This window comes from Tamandua tetradactyla, chromosome 20, assembly GCF_023851605.1.
Source record: "Tamandua tetradactyla isolate mTamTet1 chromosome 20, mTamTet1.pri, whole genome shotgun sequence".
In the NCBI taxonomy this organism is placed as follows: Eukaryota; Metazoa; Chordata; class Mammalia; order Pilosa; family Myrmecophagidae; genus Tamandua; species Tamandua tetradactyla.
The window spans coordinates 59,007,992-59,030,491 of record NC_135346.1 but is presented as its reverse complement, the minus strand read 5'-3'; the positions used below and the strand labels follow the sequence as shown (position 1 = coordinate 59,030,491).

Genomic DNA, 22,500 nt, shown 5'->3' with positions numbered 1-22,500 from the left:
GACAAATAAACGAGCGGCACCTAGCCGTCCCACCTCCGCGGCGCCCACGTGCAGAGGTCGGGCCAGCGGCTCCCCCTCCCCGAAGGGCCACTGTCGGCTCAGAACACGACCCACTTGGTGCTAGAAACTGAGGTCCTGGGGTCCCGGCGCGGGGTCCCTGAGGGAAGAAGGCCAGATGCAGCCCCGCTAGCCCGGAGTCTACCCAAGCGTCAGGCCTGGAGCCCGCGCCCCTCCCACTCCCGTGTCCCGCGAGGGTCCGAGGCTGCCTCGGGGTGGGCGGGCCCGTTGGGGGCGGGCCGTTGTTCCTGGGGGGCGGGGACTGGGCGGAGCGTCCTGGGGGCGGGGCCGGGCGCCTGTGTTTGTTGCACCGTGTCAGTTACATTGTAACAAAAGTGGTGCGGACGCTGCTCCGGCCAGCACCCCAGGCCCGCCCGCAGCCAGCAATTAGCGGCATGGAACCCGTGGCCAGCAACATCCAGGTCCTGCTGCAGGCGGCCGAGTACCTGGAGCGGCGTGAGAGAGGTGAGGAAGTACCTTTGGCGGGACCCCAGGGACAGCGATATCGCTGACAAGGGCCTGGACTAGACTTGGCTCCCATTGCAAAGGATGCATGACTCTGACTAGGGCAATAGACCCGGGGCGTCCCCGCCCTCAAATAGAGAGGTGTCCGCCAGCGGCCGGGTAGGGATGAATGTGGGAAATGGCCCAGGCGCCAAAGGCCCTTCCCTGGCCCTGTCGTGCCAGGGGCGCCCATGGGGACCGGCCCCAGCTTGACGCGGGCGGGGGCTCTTTCTGGCAGAGGCCGAGCATGGCTACGCGTCCCTGTGCCCGCACCGCAGTCCAGGCCCCGTCCATAGGAGGAGGAAGCGAACCCTCGAAGCTCCTGGCGCGCTGGATAGTGGGCGGTGAGGAGGGTCGGGGATGGCGGAGAGGGAGAATGGGCGCTGTCCTTCTCGGGGCCCCTCCTCTGTCCCCTTTGCTTCGTCCCTCTCGCTTGCATCTTCTGGGCCAGGTGCTCTGTTCCCGGAGGCATGCAGATCCCTAACCATTTTACCTCTTCCTGTCAATTCCCCACATCGGAAACACGCTCACATCCTTCCCATTCATTCAAGGAATATTTCTTGAGCTTCCTCCTTTGCTTTCCTTGCCTCAAATCTTTGCACATGCTGTTTCCTCCAATTTGAATGCTCCTCCTTCCACAAACCCGCCTTGGGAAATTTCTATCTTGGGTCCACCTCAAATGTCATGTCTGTGCAGGAAGCCCTTCCTGACAGCTGGACAGGCCTCTCATAGCATTTGGCTCATTTATGTCCCTAACTCCCCTGACTCCTGCTTGGGGGCTCTGGTACCAGAGGCCAGCACAAAGTCCCCATAGGGATGTTTAGCGCCACTGGGGTCCTGGGACCGGGTGATGTTGGGCAGTAGCTGATGCCTCCTCATCCCATCCTCCCTGGCATTGGCAGGTCTGTGCACAACGAGCTGGAGAAGCGCAGGTGAGTCCCAGCCCTGCCCTGACAGCACAAGTCCCCCAGGAACTCCTCCCTCAGGCTTCCCTTCCCCTGCCGTCCCTGCGGCCAGCAAGGCAGGGTCGGCACTGCCCTCCAGACCCTTTCCCCTGCAGGAGGGCCCAGCTGAAGCGGTGCCTAGAGCAGCTGAAGCAGCAGATGCCACTAGGGTCTGACTGCGCCCGGTACACCACGCTGAGCCTGCTGCGCCGTGCCAGGGTGCACATCCAGGTAAGGAGCCAGTTTGCCATGGTACCTGGAGGGGGCTAATATGGAGGGACTGGGTGGAACTGGGCAGAGACGCCTGAAGCCAGAGCCCAGCTGTGCTTAAAGTTACCACGCTTGTTAAATGTGAAGAAAAGTAGAAAATGACCCAGAGGGTAGTTCTGAACCGTAAAGGAGTTCATGCAATAAACGATAACTGTTGTTATTACTGTTATTCTTACTTAGACCCTAGCTGTGAGACATTGGGCAAGTCACAGTCTCTCTGGATTTCCGTTTCCTCCTTTGTCTGGGGTGGGGGTGGGCGGTGGCTGTTGAAAGGCACTGTGATCGGGCAGATACAAGGGTCCCTTGGATTGTAGAGGATTGGCCCTGGCCTCTCCCCTGCCCCCTTCCTTCAAGGCTTCCTGCCCTGGACAGTTTGTCCTGATGCACTCTGGGCATCTGCCCCAGAGACCAGGAAGGGGAAAGGGCAGAGAAAGCACCAGGCAGGTATCTTCCCAGGATCTGGCTCCCGCTGGGCTGAGCTCGAAGCCCCCTGGTGGGCCGGACTGGGGTTTACCGACTTAAAGCCCCAGCCTGTACCAGACATGTCAGGATTTTTACTAGGGGCCTTGGAAACAACAGAGGGCTTTTTCCATCCTGGCAGAGGAAGAAATGGAAGCACAGCCAGGTTAAGGGCCAGGTCTAACAGATGAGAGGCAGATTTAGGACCCAGACCTAGGGCCCCTGGTTTGCATTCTTTCCTTCCACAAGTATTTAGGAAGCACCACCTCTGCCAGGCACTGATGTGCCAGTGAGCAAATAAGTGGGAACCGGTCAGTCTGTCTCACAGGTGCCAGCGATACCCTCGTTATGGCTGAGTGGTACCCTAGTGGGGTCTGGAATGGACTAAAGGGCTGAAGTCCCACTTTTGCCTCTCTCCATCATGTATGGCTTGCTCTGGACTTTAAGTGATCCCGAAGTGTCTGTGACCTCTCTCCCTGCTTAGGCACCTTCTGCAGCTCCCAGTTGTAGTGTCCGTTCAGAGTCTCCATCACCCAAGCCTGTCCTGCTCTTAGTGACCCACCATAGGTGACCATCTGCCCCCTCTCCCCTACCTGAAATGCCCTCCATCTCCCTACCTCCCTTCACTCCCTCACGCACTCCAAACCCCGACTACTCCAGGGCCAGGGACCCCTCTCCCCTTTGGTAGGCAACATGGTTCAGTGTCTCACACGGAGCTTGCCTGGCCGGGCACTCAGATGGCTGATGTGTGCCTGTCAGGTGCCGGGCGGACCGTGGGCAGGACCCAGGTTCTCTCTTTCCTCGAAGTCCCTTTATCTCCTCTCCTGAACTGACACGGGCCTCCTCCTGGGCCCCTGCTTCCTCTTGCCTCCACCAGGCTGTCCTTCACTTTGCCCTAGCGTGAGCTTGGCAGCACAGATCCATTTCCAGCTGAAAATCCTCCAGTGAAAATCCACAGGATCAGTGGCTCCTGATAGGACCAAGTCTCAGTTCCTTATTTCCTGTGAAATTCAAGGTCCTTCGCAATCCAGGCCTTGCCACTGATCTGCTTTTTTGGTCTCATCTTTTTCCCATTTCCCACAGAGCTGAATGCTGTATGTTCTTCTGAGTCTCCCTTGGCCTGAATTCTTCTCCCTCTCCATCCTGTATTTCTATGCTTTGTCCAAATGCCCCCTTGGCAATTGCGCTCTTTTTATTGACCAAGTGGGTGTGGGCTTCTGCCCCCCAGGGGCTCTACATAAACCTGGTTTAATGCTGGAGGAACAGAAAGCCCTCAGCCCTGCAGTTGGGGCTGGCTGAGCCAGGGCCAGTGCTTAGTGTTTCGGGCCCCTGGATTTCAGTACTGTCAAGTGTGACTAGGAGTTGAAAACTGCTAGCTAGCCTTTGTTTGGTTCGTAGCTTTCTAAACATTTGAATTTGTTGGCAGCATTGAAAAGATTTGACAGAAAATCTGACTTCCCTGCTTCTCTTAAGAGAAACTGGGAGATCGGCACACTGGGCCTGTGTTTCCAGGTGGCAACAACTGGCTGGAATGTGGAGGTGGCTGCTTGTTTGAGTGGGAGCCTGTACATCCCTCCCTGCCCTACAATCCCTTCCAGCCTACCCCAGTTCTTCTTGCTTTGCACCAGTGTCGTCCACTCCTTTATGCTACTTGACTAGGCCCTGATGGACTTGGAAATTATGGTACCTCCCACCCCCATGGGGCAGGAGGGGCTGCCTTCTTGGAGGCTGCGGGCTGACTCTCTGGGGCCCAGATGGTGTGAGCCACCTGTCTGGGGTAGGCAGAGAGCCCTGTGTGGTGATCTGCTGCCAAGTGGTGTTGGGTGAGGCCCAGGCCCCCAGGCGGCTGACTCCAGCCCCTTGCAACTTCGGGACCCACAGAAGCTACAGGAGCAGGAGCAGCGGGCCCGGCGGCTTAAGGAGAAGCTGCGCAGCAAGCAGCAAATCCTGCGGCAGCAGCTGGAGCAACTTCGGGGACTGGCAGGGGTGGGCGAGCGGGAACGGCTGCGGGCAGACAGCCTGGACTCCTCAGGCCTCTCCTCAGACCAAGGTAAGTATCTAGAGGATGATAGGTAGGGTGGGCTGCCTGGGTGATCAGGCCTCCTGACTGGACCTTTACCCATGCAGAGGAGCTGGAGGTGGACGTGGAGAGCCTGGTGTTTGGGGGCAAGGCAGAGTTGCTGCGGGGCTTCAGTGCGGGCCAAGAGCACAGCTACTCACACGACCACTCACACGGTACCGGCACCTGGCTATGACCCTTGCCACCTGGGAGAGGGCCTCTGCCCTCAGACTACCCTCCGTTGTGCCAGGCTGACCTTGCCAGGCAGGAGCCCTCCCCAAGCCTCGAGGGCTACTTGGAGTCACCTCCTGTTGGAATGGACTAAAGGACCCTGTGTGGTAACAAGTGCTGCCCCCTCTACCCACTGCTGGCCACCCAGGCCCCTGGGCCTCCCTGAGCTCTGTGGGGCAGGCCACAAGGGCTGCCCTTCCAGGCATTTTGTTTTTTGTAGCACTTGGCTCTGCTTCCCCCAAGATGGGACAGGAAGTTTCATGGCCCCCCCTGCACAAGGCCCTACCTGGCCTATGTCCCACAGATACTGTACAGTATTTTCATTAAAAGCCTCTTTCTTAAGTTCTGTCCCTGGTCTTTCCTGATGCAAATGGGGAACACCCAGCCACAGATAAAACTGGAAAAGAGGAAGTAACATCAGCAGTCCCGTCTAACACTGTTGGCCTTGCCAGGTGGTACACATCTGATGCCACAACCCTGAGGCAGAGTGGTGCAACCCACCTGAGGGCAAAGGCAGAGGACATTGGACTTGAGGATCAAACTGAAACTTTCAGACCCCAGAGCTAGGGCTAAATGAATCCAACAAATATTTATTGAGTGCCTATTATGTGCCAGGTATTGTTCCAGGAACTTGGGACACATCAGAGAACAAGGCAAGGATCCCTGCCCGCATGGAGCTTACAGTCTAGCAATTACTGCTTAACCTGCACACTGCCTGTGACCCTGGGCAAGTCACCGCCCCTCACTATGCCTCAGTGTCCTCAGCTGCCCAATGGGAGAATAAGCAGGCCCAGCTCAAGGCATGGGTAATGGGTGTGGGGTACAGTAGAGGCCTGACAGGTCACCCTTCCCCCACAACCCACCACCCAGACAGTTAGGGTTGGAAGTTGACTTTTAATATAAGGTAAAATGTGGAAAGGGCAGCAAGATCTGAGCTAGCTTCTCTGGTGTGCTGTGGTGGTGGTGGTGGGGCCCAGCTGGCTATACGAACTGCTGCTGCTGCTGCTGTTTCTTGGCAAGGTCCTTGGCCTTCTCTGTAGCTGCCAGTGCAGTTTCCTTTGCCTTCTCCTTGGCTTCCTTGGCTGTCTCAACAAGTGTTTTGGAAGGGGCCTCACCTGTAGCAAAGGGCAGGGTGCTTGCTTCAGATGGTGCCAAGAAGATCCACCTCATCACACCACCCCCCACTGGGAAGGTGGTATTAGCCCCACAGTAGAGAAGAGGAGTCTCAGGGTCAGAGTGGGGGCAATGACAGATCCTGGCTCCAACCCAACAACACTGAGCTGGGGCTTGACCCAACAGTCTCCCTATGAAGTTCTCCCAGGCACTGCCCAGACTGCTTACCTTGCAGCTTGGCCAAGATGTATTCAAAACCCTTCATAGTCTTGGTCACGTTGCTTTTAAACCGGGCCAGACCAAATTCCTGACAGAAGATGAGGAGAGGAAGATTTATGAGCTGCCTGCTGGCCCCCAGCCCAACCTCTTGACACATACCCTGGACCCCAGAGCCCCAGCAGCTCCCACCATGCCACTCACCTGGACAGCCCTAGAGACGCCAAATAAACTAGAGGAGACCCAGGCTTCCCGGCGGATTTCGGTCCAGCCACTGTTATCAGAGTTCACACAGTAAACACATCGTTCCTCCACCACCTGTGCAGGGAGTCAGGCCAACCACAATCACTTGGGAGTCGTCCATTTTGCTAACTTGCCCATCAATTTGACTCCCTGCCTCTTTTCATGAGGGGGAAGCAATACAATGAAAATCCAGTCCTTCCCCTTACTGCATCCCAGTGAACTGTGTTTATGGATAGGGAATAAGTCCATAAAAAATTTTGCTCTCTAAAATCTCTCTTCTGACCATTCAAACTAGAAAACACACAGACTCTTGGGACCAGCAGAGGGCCCTACAGCCCTGTCCCATCCTGTTCCAGGATTTCCTGTTTTGTACCTTTATGTCTAGAAATCTGCAGGGCTTTTAGCCTGCCCTCCATCCACTAGTAGCTTGTGAGCTCCTTGGCAGTCCAAATAAAAATGGAAATCACAAAAATGATCATCACAGATATCCTTCCCAGAGAGGAGAAAGAGGATTACCGCCTCTAAAAGAAATACTTAATAGACATTTCTCACGGCTTGATTCCTATTTTGGTAATTTACAAAAGACAGAGGAAGTGCCCTCATCCGTAATGACTTCAGACAACTTTAGGGCAGAATACTGTGAGATACGTTAGCCGCCCGCTTGCCCTGTGCCCCACAGACACTTCCTCTCTCTGAACCTCACTTCCCTCACCACACAGTGGAGTCACACCACCGCCAAGACTAACAGGAGGATTATCTAGGAAAGAATGAGAGTCCCCTGAAAGCTTTCAGGATACTCACATAGGAGAAGATACCACAGACTGTTCCTTATATCATGGGTTTCCAATCCCTTTTATTGGCTAGAGGTAAAATATATGTGGAACCCTTTCCCCCAAAACCTGAGGCTGAAATCCGTTAAGTAAAACACATAAAAGTGGAACTCCTCTCATTAAAGTGGGGTGGGGGGCCAACCCACCCCCACTCCCAAGCACATCCAAGGCACCTTAATGACTTGACAGATTTCTGTTTCAAAATCACTGCTTCCTGCCTCCAGTTTCACTCCTCTGAGCCAAGCAACCTATGTGTGTGCTGGGTGCAGTGCGTGTGATTTGCATTTATACTTGCAAAAACTGTAAAACAGGTGCCTCTCACCCCCAATTATACGAATGAATCAAAGGACAGGTTCTGAAAGAATAGTGAAGAGTCTCTGTGACTGTACTCTAGTGTGATCACTTCTCAGTAACCCAGACTTGTCTTGGCTCACAGAAGCCCCCTCACCATCAGCCGGGCGTGGTTGATGTTCCAGGTGAAGGTGGTCATGGTCTGATTCTGTGGGTCCACAATAGAGTCCTCCAGGATGTACACCGAGTGAGCGACATTGGCAGGAAACAGTCGCTCCGCCCAGCGAGGCATTCTGTTGGTCTTGGTCAGGAGTCGCCGGGACAGGAGTTTCTGGTCAGGGGTCACCTCCCGGTGTACTATGTCTTCCGTCAAGACATGTTTGCTGCAGGGGGTAAGAGTGAAGATGACCCTTGGGAACCCGCTCCTGTTGGACTGCTCATCTAGAGCCACCCGACCCAGACTGGCCATGCCTTCACGGAGTGTGGCAGGGTAATCTTTGCTCAGGTTCAGAGCTAAACTGAAGAGGCCCTTTGGGCCTCTCCCAGGGCAAACTTCAACTCCGCCCGGTCAGTGACCTGGATTCCTGGGCCTTCCCCCAGAGTTGGACCTAATGATATAGAGAGCGGCGGGCACGGAAGTAGGCAAGGGGCCTAATTTCCAACCCTAAGATCCCTCCCAAGTCCTGTGCCGCCGACTCTTCCTGTACCCTCATTCTGAGATGAGAAAACGTTCAACCAGGGCCTCATGTAAACAACGGCCCAGGCCAGCCTCCTTCCAGGACCTTGCAAGCATAGCCTGACCACTTCCTCTGTAAGAGCCTAGGGTTCTGAAGCCCTCCATCCTCCCGGCGATTCCCCACCTCAGACTCGGCATCGCGTTCTTCCCAGCCCACTTACGCGGGGGCTGCCCAGGTTTCAATGCCCAAAGAGTGAAAGCGGCTGCTCTTTCCCGGACCACGTACCTATAGGGATTCGGGTACCGCTGCCAAAAAGCAGCGAACACTTGGTCCCAGGAACTCCGAAGCACGCTCTGGCCCAGGAAATATTTCACCATCGTCCCGGCCGGGGCGGGCTCAGCACCCGCGCAGCATCAGGAGTGCGGAGCCCGGGGGGGCAGGCGGAGGCCGGACCGGGGCTCGGCGCAGGCCCGCCAGCTTCGCAGCTCACTCACCGCCGCACCACGCTCAAGCCGCAGCCGCCATGAGGAGGTGTCTGGTCGCGCGCCACTTCCGGCGCGGCCGCGCGGCACCCACCACTTCCGGTGACCGTGCACGTGACCTCGAGGTCCCGCCCCCTCGCCCTATCGCCCCCACCCGCGGGAGTCGCGGCGTTGTGGCCCGGAGCAGTGTCGGAGCTGGAGCCCGGCTTGCACCAGGAATCTGAGCCGGAGCGGAGCCTAAGTCGGACCCACGGGCAAGCAAGCTGGGCAGCGGCGTGCAGCGCCGTTGAGGGTGCTGCCCCGCGCGCTCCCAGGCCGCGGAGTTTCTGTGGCACCTCGAAGGAGGATCAGCTCCCGGAGCCGAAGAGCCGGGGCAGGCGTCGGCGCTCCCGAGATACGAGGCCCGACCGGAGCCCCCGCCCGACGCGGGCGTTCCAGTCGTAGGTTGGCACCTGGGGTCGGGGTCTGAGGCTTGGGCACTGACTGGGCCGAGCGGAGATCCGGGTTTGCCTCCCGTCTCCGCTCAGGACCGCGAGTGGGTGAGGCGGCCCCGGGAGCATGAGCGGGCAGCGCGTGGACGTCAAGGTGGTGATGCTGGGCAAGGAATACGTGGGCAAGACGAGCCTTGTGGAGCGATACGTGCACGACCGCTTCCTGGTGGGGCCCTATCAGAACGTGAGTGCACCCCGCCGGGTCGGGCATGGATGGGAAGGGGCGGCTAACCCGCACCCGCGGCCCTGACTTCTTCCCTATCTTCGCAGACCATTGGGGCTGCATTCGTGGCCAAGGTGATGTCCGTCGGAGACCGGACAGTGACTTTGGGTATTTGGGTAAGTCCACTGGGAAAGTGGTCCTCCCCATCACTAGCTGACTTGTGGACTCAGCCCATTCCTTTAGATCCCAGTTTCATCATCTAGACAATAGGGGTCTAGAGGACATGGCCTCAGTTTGTAGTCCTGGGGAGTAGCTTAGCAACTCAGGCCCGGGCTGAGCGCCCTCCTGCCTGCCTTTCAGGACACAGCGGGCTCTGAGCGCTACGAGGCCATGAGCCGAATCTACTATCGGGGTGCCAAGGCTGCCATCGTGTGCTATGGTAAGGAGGGGAAGGGAGTTAAGGGTGGGTGTGAGGCTGAGCTCAGAGAATAGTCTCTGACCCTTGGTTTTATCTCCTCTGTGTCCCTTTCCCCCAAGACCTCACAGACAGCAGCAGCTTTGAGCGAGCAAAGTTCTGGGTGAAGGAACTGCGCAGCCTGGAGGAGGTAAGTGGTCAGACCTAGCTAGAGGACCAGAGGTTAGGACACTTTTGGTCCTTTAGGATGATCCTGGCCTTGCCTTCTGTCCTAGGGCTGTCAGATCTACCTTTGTGGCACCAAGAGTGACCTGCTAGAGGAGGACAGGCGGCGGCGACGTGTGGACTTCCATGATGTCCAGGACTATGCAGAGGGTAGCTGCTCTTCAGCTCCCGCGGGTTGGGGAAGGAAGTAGATGGTTAGGTGGTCAGTGAAAACAGGGACTTCCTTGGCTGCTGTGGTAAGGTCCTCTGGGAAGGTGTTTTGACATCCCTGAACCTGTGGAATCCAGGAGATTCCCTGAACACCCCTCTTCACCTTTGTCCCATGCCCATCTTATTCTCAGGTATGAAGCTTTAGTCACTTGTCTTTACAGATATCAAAGCTCAGCTCTTTGAAACATCTAGCAAGACAGGTCAGAGTGTAGGTAAGTGCTATTCTGGGGCCTCAGAGTCAGTCACCATAGAGAGCCCTACAGGGCTGGGTCACTGGGTGACCCCAGGTCTACTGGCATTAGGCCCTCACTGATCATCCTTTTTCCTGCCAGACGAGCTCTTCCAGAAAGTGGCAGAGGATTACGTCAGCGTGGCTGCCTTCCAGGTGATGACAGGTGTGTGTTTCCCCAGCCTCTATGGAGACTTCTACTAGGTCCATGCTACCTGGCCCCCTTCACGAGTTACCTGATCCCCCAACAGAATGGTATTGAACTGCCATCTTTCTTTGACAGAGGACAAGGGTGTGGACCTGGGCCAGAAGGCAAATCCCTACTTCTACAGCTGTTGTCACCACTGAGTCACCATCCACCTGGCTTGGAATTCCCCAGAGGGGCCAGTCTTGCCTGGGCTTGGGGTGGTCGAATGTCTGAGCTACCCCAGTCCCTATGGCAGCAGAAGCAGCACCTGCCTGTGCTGGCCCATGGAACAGAGGCAGCACTGGGCTGACTGATGGGCAAGAGGGGGACTGATTTGGACCCCAGGCTTTGCTCTGGACAGCACTATGCCTGCAGATTATTTAAGTGGCTTCTGATCTGTAAATAAAATCAATGCACTGTGAATCACACTCAGCCCCTTTCCCTGCTGTGTAGATTGGGTGTTAAGACACCTAGCTTTTTCTGGGGCCACCTGGCTGACCTCACTTCCTACATGAAAGCTCCTCCTACCTTTCATTTTCCTTTGTAAACCAAGCAACCCTCACCCACCTGCTGTGGCCGAGATACTGGGAAAAACAAAGGCCCCTTCCTGTTCTTTAGTGGGGACAGAGATAAGGTGAGAAGCTGGGGTTAGGGCAGTAACAACCTCATTATTCCTTCTGCCTGCCGAGAAGAGCAAGGAGTGCACGTAAACAGTGTTCAGTGATAAAAGGGTTGAGCATCCCTACCTCAAGAAAGGTTAGACTGGCTCTCTCCTCCATCTGTCATGCCTGGCCCCAGGACTTAGATCCCAAGCTTCCCAACATCCTACAAGGTGGCTTAACGGTAGAACGATATAGGAAGAATCTTACGAATCTAGATTTGGGTCCAATTCAGTTACTAACCTTGAAAATGGACTTAAACCCTCAGCCTGAGTTCTCATCGGTAAAAATGAGGCGATGACTATCTACTTCAGTATTGTGAAAATGGTTAAGTGAAAAGTAACTATAGTACTAAATGCTTCTTGTCCCAAACTCTCCTCTGATGGTTTTTGGCTGAAGGAGCAGAACAGGACTAGATCCTAAGTGGAGGTAAACTCCCATGGTTTCCCTAAAGCATATTTGTGGGCCTTGGAGGGCCAAACATATCTGGAGGAAAGGTGTTAGTGTAAACAGGAAAAAGGAAATGTTGCAGTCCTTTCTGGTATGGAAAGGGAGGGGCCTCACCTTCCTGTTCAGCCTTTGCCCCAGCTTCCCAGTGTTAGGCTTGGGCTGATCTTCTGCAATGCCTGCCACCTGCTCTGAAGAATGAGAAACTGGACCAAGATGGTCAGATTGACACTCAGAAAGTGCTCTGGTTCCACTTCCTTTTTAAAAACCAATTCCTCAAATACCCTTCCTTAATGGGTTATGAAAGCTTCCTGTGAAGAGACTGAAATGGACAACATCTACTCCTGACAAGAGAGAAAGACATTTGGGCAGCAAGTGGCTCCTGGAAGAAGCCCACGCCATTCCCAGAATGTAGGTGCCTGGGGGAAGGGCTCAGCTCCCCACTTCAGGAACTAACTGAGCTGTCTCCTGCTCTTCTCAACCACTCCTCCCTCCTGTTAGGCCTGTCCCCACGGACAATAAAACAAAACACAGGGCAAGGGCCATAAGAGTAAAGTTAAACTTTACTTTACAGTAATTTTTTTTCTATATACAAAGAATTACAGTACATGTTTATGGGGACTCCTAGCACAGGGCTTCCCTCTTTTTTCAACTAGGAGTTTCACTTACAGCTGACAATCTACTGGGGGGGGGGGGGAACAAAACAGTGATGGACGCTAGCTGAACCCCCCACCCCTTTCTTAAAAATATAAAGACCTCTATTGTCAGCTTGCTTCTTTGCCAAGACCTAGAAATTGCTCTTCTGTGAGCTCCTGTGTGCTGTGCTCACCCCCATGTTCAACACGTTCTCACCTATAGGCACACACAGGCAGCACTCACCTCAGTCCTGGAGATGCCTCTGCCCCTACCCTGAAAGTCTAGAGCACCAGAATCATTCGTTCTCCTCTCTGTGCTCACCTCCTGTCCTCAAAGCTTTGACTGACTTCCAGGGTATAACTTCTGAAGCCCCTCAATAGCCTGATGTTTTCAAAGTCACAGGAAGGCAGCTCTAGAGAAAGGACCACATAAGAGTTTAATGTGTGCTATTTTTGCTTATGTTGGCAGGAAACACTTCTTCCCAGGTTGTGGATTTCTAAAGAAAGTAAATTCTTTCCACCTCCTTAAGAAATATCACCCATCATCTTCATAAACAATAGAGGTGCTTGCATGAGAAAAGAGGTAGAGAGGGGCAGGAGGGAACCGAGGAAACCCCATACTCAGAGCTCTCTACCAACCTGTTCTCCAGGCAGTATGGACGGAGGCTTTGGCCAAGATGACCCCAGCCCTGAGAAACTCAATGACACCCACTTCTGGATACAGTATATCTCCCACCTCCAGGTTCCACTGGATCATTCCATGGCTGGGTGCTGGCTTCACTGAGGCTGTACCTTCTCCCCATCTTTCGTAGAGCCTCAAAGAAACCTTGCACACAAAGCCTCTTCCTTCCAAACAGAACCCAGATTTCTCATCACCAGTCCCTCATCCCTTGGCAGTGCTTATTTATACTAGGAAATTAGCACCATCATTACGTTTTTTGTGTACAAAGCAATCATCTAATTTCAATGTATACTATATAGCAACCTCTGGCCCTGCTGCACTGGCCCTAGGAAGCTTGGCTGAGAGTTCACTGGCCACAGTCAGTGAAGGTCTTGTGCAGCAGCTACCGAGCTCTAGATGATGTGGAATGTCTAACACCTGGAACAGCTCAACCACTCCTCAGCAGGAAAAGGGTCTTGAAGCAGCTCTTTTCCTACCATAATCCCAGACAGGTTAGGATACTAGGTTGCCTCTGACCTCTTGGCTGACAAATCCCCAGATGACAATATTCCACTTTAAAAGCCTTAGGAGAAAACTGGCTTTTGTAGGAGCTGAGGGTAAAACCTGTCCTTTCCTGACTACTCTTCACAGGGAAGCTGCCAGGACCAGATTTCCTTGCTACCACTCCGCTCTCACAAGGCAACTTTAGAACAACCTGGGAGTCCAGCTCCAATGAGTAGACGGTGCTGAGCCCGAGAAAGGACCTCTGATGCACTTCATGCCCTGACTGTAGTGTGGGATAGAGGATATGAAGAGTAATTCTTTCAATAATTATCAATGCTAAAGATGTAGATTTGGTCACCATTCAGAGAAGGATCAACAGACAGTGATTTAAATATCAAACTTAGTAACTTTATGGGAAAGCTGCCGTTTAAAAACTTGGATGAATTTGTTACAATGACAGATACTTTACTATTATAAGAATGGGCTAGAGCTCCAGGAGAAGCAAAGGAGGCTTTGAATGCAAATTTCAACAATTTCCTTAATTTTTTTTTTTTTTTTGACTTGACAGAGCTAAGAGAGGCAATGGTTACCTCTGAGCATTTCAACCTTTGGCTGCCCCTCAAAAAAAAGGGGAGCAGCTGGCTCAGAGGCAGACTCTTTTATCCCATGATTTCCAAGCAGGTGGCCAACTAGCAAAATACCACCCCACACAAAGATTAGAACATTCTAACAAAAAGGATTCCCTTTTAACTGCCAATCCACCTTTTCCTTAGAAAAAAGTTCTCATTACAAGCTTCAAAAGTCCATAAGGGCTGGCAAGGTCACTCCCTCCCCACCTTCATTCAATAATCTAATATCCCAACACGTGTTCTGACTGTTTTTAATTTTATGATGTCTGCTTCCATAATTTTAACAATCTAGTATCACATGCTGTTATTAGTGGGCATAATAGCTCAACTTTCTTGTTTCCACTCACCAAACCTGAGAGAATCTTTTAATGGTCCTGGACAGAAGCCTGGTTATCTATCAATTTAGATAAAAGAAACTGCCCCTCAAAATCAAGCACAGCTCAGAAGTCGTTCTCCCAGGCAGGTCTGGAATAAAGTCTCCAGTGAGTGATGAAGAATGGAACTAAAAACCACAAGGGCCAGTCTTGGCCCTACCTTTCTTTCAATCATTCCTATATTGGGAAACATTTCTAGAGCAGCTGTCAAGTCAGTTACCAACCAAAGCCAGTTCAGAAGATACACCAGGATAAAACTTCTCCACTTAAAAATTTTACATAGCCTGTACCCTCCCCCCTTCCCAAAATAAAATTCACAGTTTATTTCATGAAACAAAGAGCTACGGTAGTTTAACACACAACATAGTGAAAGGAAATTCTGACAGTGCAGTGCAGATATCTTCTTCTGATCACAATTATAGATGACAGGAGAGAAAAGGGCACAGGACTGGCACCAAGCAAACCCTACTCATACAACCTAAGAGATTCAGGAAAGGGATCTACTAGCTGGAGTTATATACTTCTTATTCTCACACATGATAAATACTTAATATAATGAACTTTAATGTTTTGGGTGGATTTCTTTAAAAATATCTTTTTTCATGGTTTAAAATTCTTTTAAAAGAAAATAAGATGCTTTATGTTTTCTCTTCCTTTGGAACAAAGAGATTTTCCTCTCTGATGATGTGGGAAGAGAGAGAGAATGGAAGGGGAGAACTAGGCAGGTGGAATTCAGAGGAGATTCCAAGATTTAAGTGAGATGCAGGGAAAGGCCCCGAGACTCAGGACAGCCCTGCCCAGCCTCATCCCTCTGCCTGAGTTCAAGTGTCTCAACACTGGAGACAAACTTTGGGAAATAAAAGCAGATTCTTTTTTTAAAATCTTTATATAAAGCGCAAATGCTTCTAGAACAGCTATTGTTCCTCCTTGGAAGTGATGGGAGTAACCTTAGTAGGAACTCAGGAGGAAATGGGTTCAAACTACAGAATCCTGTTGAGGGTGTAAAAGCCACAACTGAGACAGAACAGCCAGGAGAAGTTCAGGCTGGGCAATGGCCTGTGGGCTAAAGCTGCTGGCTAAGTTGGCAAAGCAAAGAGGTAAACATGTTTGGTCTAGGGACAATGGAGGTGAGTGAGAGAGAACTTGCCAAACAACACTTGTTGGCAGTCCATGAGCTGGGTGAATGGTAGGGCAGGGTAGCACCAACAGATTTCCCAGCCCTTAGGCCCCAGCTCAGGGCAGCAGTAACAGATCATCAGCAGTTCGAGGAGTCATCTCTCAGACTGGACACTGCTCTAAATACCATGTTGCGCCAGTCTTAGAGAAGGGTTCTGGCTTGGCTTGGAGCTGAGTCAGCAGGTAGGTGCTCTCAAAGGAGAACACAGCAATTTTCTCAAGGAGGGGGTGGCAGAATCCACCAGTAAAGAAGAGGACTCTCTCCACTCATCTAGGAGGGCAAAGGATCAAGGGAGAAGCAAGTAAGTTCCCGCCAGGATTTGGCAAGCTCCCTGAAGCTGGTATGTCTAGCCCAGAGTATGCAGAGAGGCTCCCTATATCCACTGTCCGAGACCCTTAAATTGGAAAGCACCTGAGTGTTTGGGGTACAGGGGTGAGATGCATTTGTGGAAAAGGAGAATGGGTAGAAAAAAAAGGGAAGCTTGCCAATTGCCTTCTTCCACTGCTGGAAATCTACATTCTCATAGAACATAGCTCCCCCAGCCCAACTGCTCCTCTAAAAACAGATCTTCAGATTCTGCATAGTCCAGACAGAAGCAGCCGTGGCTGCCCTGACCAACAGTCCCACTCTCAATGTAGCACCCTTCTGTCTACAGAGGAGACTTCTCTGCATGAGCATGCAGGCATGCACAAACACTCATGCACGACCCAACCAGGAGACACTTACTCAGCACAACCACTTCTGGAGCCACAGAGGGCACTTCAGAATGAGTCTGGAGCCCCAGGACCCCTCAGAGCTCCCTGTTTTCTCCTCGTCAAAGCTTCTAAAAGACAGCCTGAGAGCCCAGACAGACATGTTAGGCTCACAGAGATCAGGCCTTTTTTTTTTCTATCTCCTCTCACTGACTAGCACCTGGCCTAGCACATGAGCATGCTCAGGAAATCTCCACATCACTTCCTCCCAGGGGTTCATCAATGGGGCCCTGCACGGCTCGGCAAACAGCTCTGAAAGCCCCATTACTTTCCAACCTGACCAGCGGAATTGAATTCCATGCTTGACTCCAGAGTGGACTTTTATTTCAAATTTACTATGTGTAAAGGTTGGGGAAAAGAGACCCAAATCTGTCTGCCTCCTTGGCCGGGGCCTGCTTGGACTTCCATACGTGGTTCACACAACCACAAGCCCCCACTGGCTAATGTCACAAGAGTTCTGAGTACTGGGGTACAAGGACAGAATAACAGTGGAAGTGTTGGAATATGTCTGGTTTTTAAGGGGGAAAAAGAAAGCGAAGATTTCCCCTCCCCAAATGGTACCCTGGGGGCAGCTTTTCTGGCCATGTTATATTTGCTAGTATTATTTCTGTTCTGACTCTGCACGCTTGTGACTGGAAGGAGCCTGGTTAAGAGCTGGGACTGTATTTTGCTCTGGTTTATGGTCTTGCCCTCTTCCAAGTGACCAGCAAGTCTGTGCCAATGTCTGTGAGCCCCCAGAGGACCAGCAAGACTGTGTCAGTGTCTGTCCAGCCACCATGGGCCAGAGTCCTGGTCCTGGTGAGGCCTTTCCCAGGGCCCAGGGACTCTGCTCTGTGGTTGCCAACTTCTTCTCCTCAATGGGGAGGGAGGCTGAGGCACTCCCAAGAGGCCTGAAGGACTGCCCACTCAGTGTTGTCACTTTGGCAGCAAGTCCAGGTAGTTGTTGGCCTCCAGCCATCTGCTTCACCAGGCCTGATGCTTGGCTCGGAGGCCCTGGAGTATGCTCAGCCCCTGCAGGTGCTCTTCCTGAGGCCTGAATTGCTGGCTCATATAAAAAAGCCTTGGCAGGGGCCTGAGAAAGAAGTCTGGCCTGGGCAAGTGATTTAACAGCTTGCCAGGGATGCTCCAAAGAGGCCACTGTTCTCCCAGGTGGCTGGAGGATAGGATCCGATAGACTGCCTCTCTCAACAGCCCGGGGCATCTGCCCCAGACCTTTGCTGGCTGGCCATGAGTTCGACTCCAACACTGGCATCTTCTCGTCAGCCTGTGGTGAGATCTCATGAGGAGAAGGTGCCCGCTCCTTCTGGCGAGGAGTTAGGTCTATGAGATCCATGACCAAAGCAGCTCTATTTTTTGACTGAGTATTCTGGTCCACTGGCCTCAGTGCTTTTTCTTTAGCTACAAGGGTTTGGACCACAGCTGATAGTACTTTCTCAGGAGGTGGGAGTCTCTGGGACAAAGAGGCATGGCATTTGTCGGGGGGCCTGTCTGAAGTTTGAGGTTTGGGACTGCTGGTGACTAGCAGTCTGTCTGGCGGCGGAAGTCTCAGGCCAGTGGGGACTGAGGCTTTCTCCAATGGCTGAGGCCTTGAGCTGGCAGCACCTAGAGATTTATCGAGCCTTGAGCCAGCCATTCCCAGAGGTCTTTCCAGTGGCTGGGATCTGACTGAAGGTGAGGAACTTGGCTCGATGGCTGGAGAGGGCTTGTCAGAGAGCTGGGATCTTGGACCTGCCACTACAGCAGGTCTATCCAACAGCTTCTGGGTAGATACCAAGGACTGGGGTTTGGTCCCTGACCCAGCAAGTTCCCTGATCCTATCTAAAGGCTGGGGCCTGGAGTCACTTCGCTCAAGAGGTCTTTCAGATGGTGGAAGTCTCTGACAAGTCCCTGCCAGAGCTTTTTTGGACAGCGACAGCGTCTGGTTGGTATCAGCAGGTGGCTTATCTGACGTCTTGGGCCCCTGAGCAGCCATTCCTGATGATTGCTCTGTCACGTGAGTACTTGGGCCTGGAGGCATCGGTACTGGGGGAGGCACATACTCACGGATCTCCCCGGGTTCCAGAGGGTTGGGCCCACAGGGGTCATGCTCAGTACAAGACAGACGCCCATCCAATTTGGAGATAAATAGCATTCCTTCCCGATGCTGTTTGCAGAAGGAGCTGGGGCACATCTCACAGAAGGAGGCTGCTTCCTTCCCACAGATGTCGCACTGATGCCAAGGACACTCCCACTTTCCTGAAAACACAGAGGTGTCACAAAAGGTTAGGGAAATAAGAGATGCATATGAGATGGGCCACGGCTCCAGGACCAGCCAAGAGTGATCTCAAAGCTTCCTTCTAACTGCTGTCTTCTCCAGAAAGTGCACACCACACACCTGGACACCTCCCCTATCCTAGAATTTCAGCTTCCTCTTCTGTAACATATAAAAATAACAAAGCAAAGCAAACATATAAAAATGACAAAGTATCAAATAGTAATAACTATCAACACACAGAGGAGTAAATCCACATTTCTATGATTATTTTCAGCAAGATAAAAAAAAAGTTCTCCTTAAATGGTATGTGTAATATTATTTTATTACTTCAATATTTTTGCAAACTCTACAGTCTTTACATTTTCAACTCTAAGGGGAGAATATTAACTATGTATATTCCTTTTTATTTGGTTACTAATAAGAATGGGAAAGAGATATACATGTGCAAAAATGGAAGTAAATTTACCTGTGCTCAACTTTAAGACTTGACATGAGCACAAAACTCCACTTGTCTACACAAAATCAATGGGAAAGCCCCAAAGCTAACCTGAACTGGTATGTTCTCCCTGCCCCATTTCATGAAACCTGAGTGCACCTGCAATGGACAGTGCTTCCACCCCCAAGTCCCTTCAATGCACTATGACAGACCTTGTTTGGGGTCAAAGACAAGATCAGCTCCATCAGAGCTTGGGCCAGCTATAGCCTTGAGTGCAAGGCTCTCTAGAGAGTGCCCATCTCTGCTTCAGAGCACAGACAGGTCAAGGCCATGGCCTTGCCCCTCAAGCTACTACTGTTTCTATTTTTTCATTAACCTGGCAGCTAAACATTGAGGAAAGTCAATTCAGGGACAGACTCCTCTCACACCCACTCTAAAATTCTTCTCTTTCTGCAGTTCTTGGAAGCAGGCACCTCATTATATATAACCTCTTTCCCGTAGAGTGGCTCCCTACTGGCTTCTCTCTGTTATACTTTAGCATATCCAAATCCCTAAAATCCTCTCAATCTAAGTCACCACTCAAAGGCCAGTGACTTCTTTAACCACAAATTCCAGGGTACAACACTTGCTGCAGCAATTTTCTCACATATTAACTGATCCAATCACATCTCCTTGAGAGAAAAGAACCTCTTTTGCAAGGTAGGAGGAGGTGGATAAAGGGGAATTAAGCGGGTGTGATTATGTCTCTCACTGACTAGAAGGAAAAGCTCCACTCTGTCTCAACCTTCTTTCCCTGGAAAGGTAACATATTCTGGTAGCACTGGAGTCAAAAAGCTTGGCTTTCAATTAAATTCCTCCAACAATTTGCTCTAATGTGAAAGTCATCTCACCAGTCTTGGCTCGGTTTCCTCATCTGTATCACAGGGAGAGAACCTGCCTTTATGGGTTGCTGGAAGGATGAAATAATGAAATGTTTATAGAGCACTTGACACAAAACAGGTAAGTTCCTGTCCCCTTCTCTATAAAACCTACACTTCTACACCTTTATGGGTCACTGGCTTCTAGAACAAGAACATGGACTATACCCCTTCACCACTGTGCATGGGAAAGCCAAAGGGCACTTGCTTCCTGACAAATGACCCACTGAGAATTCTGGCAGATCATGAGGAGCACTCAGAATGGATTCTGGCACCAACCTGCTGGCCGTTTGGTTAGGTTGAGACAGTCTGCATGGTAGACTTTTGGGCAGCCTGGCTTCTTGCAAGAGACAAGCTGCCCAGCATCTCCACAGCTGAAACACTCATCCTCTCGCTCCTTTGTGATTTCACCCTGAGTCCTGCGTTTCCCTTGTTGTTTTTTCTTGAATTTCTTTGACTTTTCTTCTGTGGCAATGGGATGGTTCTAGAGATCAAATATTGAGCAGTTAGCATTTTGTTTTATTTCTGTTGATAAATTAGCTCTGTGATCTTAACCAGGTTAACTATGTTCTCTGAGCCTCAGTCTCTTCTCCAGAAAGAGATGGTCCTCACAGGACAGTTGTGAAGATAACAGAAAAATGCAGGAAAAGGTACCTGACACATACCAATAAATAGTAGCATTAATTACCACTTTTATATCAACTGTTCCTGCCACCTAAACGTAATAAAAATGTGCTTCTGTTTGTTGACACACATGGCTGATGTTAAAGGTCACACCTTACATAAGTTTTATTTTTTTATGTCTAACTAATTTTAAAGTTAATGAAGATTTCTCTGGGTGTGTGTGTGCACATTTTTAAATGCATGTAACAAACCTTCACTGAGCACTTACTATATGAGCCATGTGTTGAGAAGACACAGAAAACTAATTCATGGTGCTTGCCCTCAACAAAGTTTTACATCTTTAGCTAAGTTGAATTACAGTCAATTCTCGTTATCTGCAGTAGTTTTGTTGTAAAACTTTGCTGCGAACACTCATTAGCGAATAGTGAACCATTGCTCCTAGGGGAAATAAAGGGTTAGGTTTCTGTGAGCCTCTGGCCACAACATTTTGTCAAACGATCAAAACATACCTTGTTTTATGAGGGTTTCTTTTCAATGACACCTTATTTAATACATATTATTGATTAACAGTGAACTCATGGCCAATATCACAATAACTCATGTCTGAATGAAGCTTGCTTAACACATATACATTTTCTGTAAAACACACTGCAGCCTTCAAGTGCTTAGGAACACTAGGCAGCACTTCAGCATTATACTTGCAGGTCAATTCAAACAGTGAAGTTATTTAGAAAAATAAAAATAAATAAAAATGAAAATGAAAATACAAGGAACCAACTACGTTTCAAAAAGGATGCTTGTTTACAGTGAGAGAGCTGAAATAAGAAGTCAGTGTCTCCTTGTTTCATCTTAGCTGGGAACACGGGCATCAGACAGCTCAAATTTTTGCCACTCTGTACATGTCCACCCAAGAGTGATGATGAGAGCATTGTGAGTGTTGATTTTGGGGTTAGAAAAAATTTTAGTGAGTAGGTAAATTTGCAAATACAAAATCTGTCAATAATGACTATCAACTGTGGATTAACGTCTACTGATCGCCTGAGGCAGGTCCTGGTGCAAACAGCAGGTCTCTTCTGTGTTTCCCCTGCAGCCCACACTTGGCCACCAAATCCTGTGGCTTTCATCTTATTAGTCCTAATAACTAGAAACATCCAAGACCACTTTATAAAGCTTAGGTAAGGTCTCTCCTATTCTAAGAGACCAATTATTTCCTACTATCCTACAGTGATCTCCTTCCATTAGAAATAGAAGCATTAGAAATGCTCCAGCATTCCTCTCACTGATTGGTGTGGGCAACGCTGTATACACAGACTCTAGGAGGCAGCAACTGGCATCTCAAGCAACCTAACACCATTAACTACGGGCTCCAATCAAGAACCATTTTAATTTACAGAAAACAAGTCAACTAGACATCCCAAGTAATAATATCAATTAACCAACCAAAACCAAAACCAACCCAACACAATATTATTAAAGATGATTTTCCTTATTTAACAAGATAAAAGAATAATTAGTCAGTGTTCTTCATTTTCATGTTATAATTTAACATGAGTTACTCTCTTTTCTTATTCGTTTTTATGCTAACTTGCATTTTTTAGTTCTTAACATTCAACTTCATAATAAAAATGCATAATGGGAAATACTCAATCAGAGTCATTGCATAATCTATTTTGTGCCAAAATTAAACTTCAATTTTCAATGTGTTATTACTTGTGACAGAGAAATCTGGAAGCATCAGATGTTATGGTTCACCCATAATATGGAAAATGAAACTCACTAAAAATGACAGTTAAGAAGCCTATGTAACAAAAAAGGAAAATAATTTTTATATTTATGGAGAACAGGATAGAAATTTATAAACAGGTCTTAACAGTTAGTTTTATAATTTAGTGACTGTATACAGAAAAAAAAGTAAAGACACAATAATGCCTAAACTTTATTTCGATAGTGAGATGAAGGGTCCTGTTTTTATCTATAGTGTGACATACTACATTTAGAATATTAAATTTAACTGTAAAACATTTTTTGTGCTGATGCTACCTACATTGCATGGAAAAAGAAAAAAAAATTTAACGTAAATTCCTTGTAATCTTTAAAAAGAAAGAGAAGGACAAACAGACAAACAGGCACAGAAA

The 22,500-nt window shown here is 50.2% G+C and overlaps 4 protein-coding genes across 20 annotated transcripts in view; 2 read left to right on the top strand and 2 right to left on the bottom strand.

The window, feature by feature from the left end:
- The first annotated feature begins 295 nt into the window (after positions 1-295).
- MXD3 (MAX dimerization protein 3) lies at positions 296-4,866 on the top strand. Its single transcript, XM_077137756.1, has 6 exons — positions 296-522; positions 800-905; positions 1,464-1,493; positions 1,622-1,736; positions 4,116-4,284; positions 4,362-4,866. Exons 1-6 carry the CDS (start codon positions 453-455, stop codon positions 4,487-4,489), a joined length of 618 nt encoding a protein of 205 aa, XP_076993871.1. The 5' UTR covers positions 296-452; the 3' UTR covers positions 4,490-4,866.
- A 222-nt stretch (positions 4,867-5,088) lies between these two features.
- PRELID1 (PRELI domain containing 1) lies at positions 5,089-8,446 on the bottom strand. Its single transcript, XM_077137755.1, has 5 exons — positions 8,180-8,446; positions 7,375-7,600; positions 6,058-6,171; positions 5,866-5,944; positions 5,089-5,639 (listed from the first exon to the last, which is right to left on the bottom strand). Exons 1-5 carry the CDS (start codon positions 8,269-8,271, stop codon positions 5,506-5,508), a joined length of 645 nt encoding a protein of 214 aa, XP_076993870.1. The 5' UTR covers positions 8,272-8,446; the 3' UTR covers positions 5,089-5,505.
- A 76-nt stretch (positions 8,447-8,522) lies between these two features.
- Positions 8,523-10,719, top strand: RAB24 (RAB24, member RAS oncogene family). Its single transcript, XM_077137754.1, has 8 exons — positions 8,523-9,051; positions 9,138-9,206; positions 9,391-9,469; positions 9,568-9,635; positions 9,721-9,820; positions 10,042-10,092; positions 10,213-10,275; positions 10,393-10,719. Exons 1-8 carry the CDS (start codon positions 8,935-8,937, stop codon positions 10,455-10,457), a joined length of 612 nt encoding a protein of 203 aa, XP_076993869.1. The 5' UTR covers positions 8,523-8,934; the 3' UTR covers positions 10,458-10,719.
- A 1,228-nt stretch (positions 10,720-11,947) lies between these two features.
- NSD1 (nuclear receptor binding SET domain protein 1) overlaps positions 11,948-22,500 on the bottom strand; it is a 240,700-nt gene continuing 230,147 nt past the window's right edge. For 16 of the 17 annotated variants that reach the window (XM_077137739.1, XM_077137747.1, XM_077137741.1 and 13 more), the window contains 2 exons: positions 20,021-20,225; positions 11,948-18,369 (listed from right to left, as the gene is read on the bottom strand). In XM_077137739.1, the coding sequence (XP_076993854.1) occupies positions 16,736-18,369; positions 20,021-20,225 (1,839 nt within the window). In that variant the 3' untranslated portion in view covers positions 11,948-16,735. The other variant, XM_077137753.1, reaches the window with a different exon arrangement.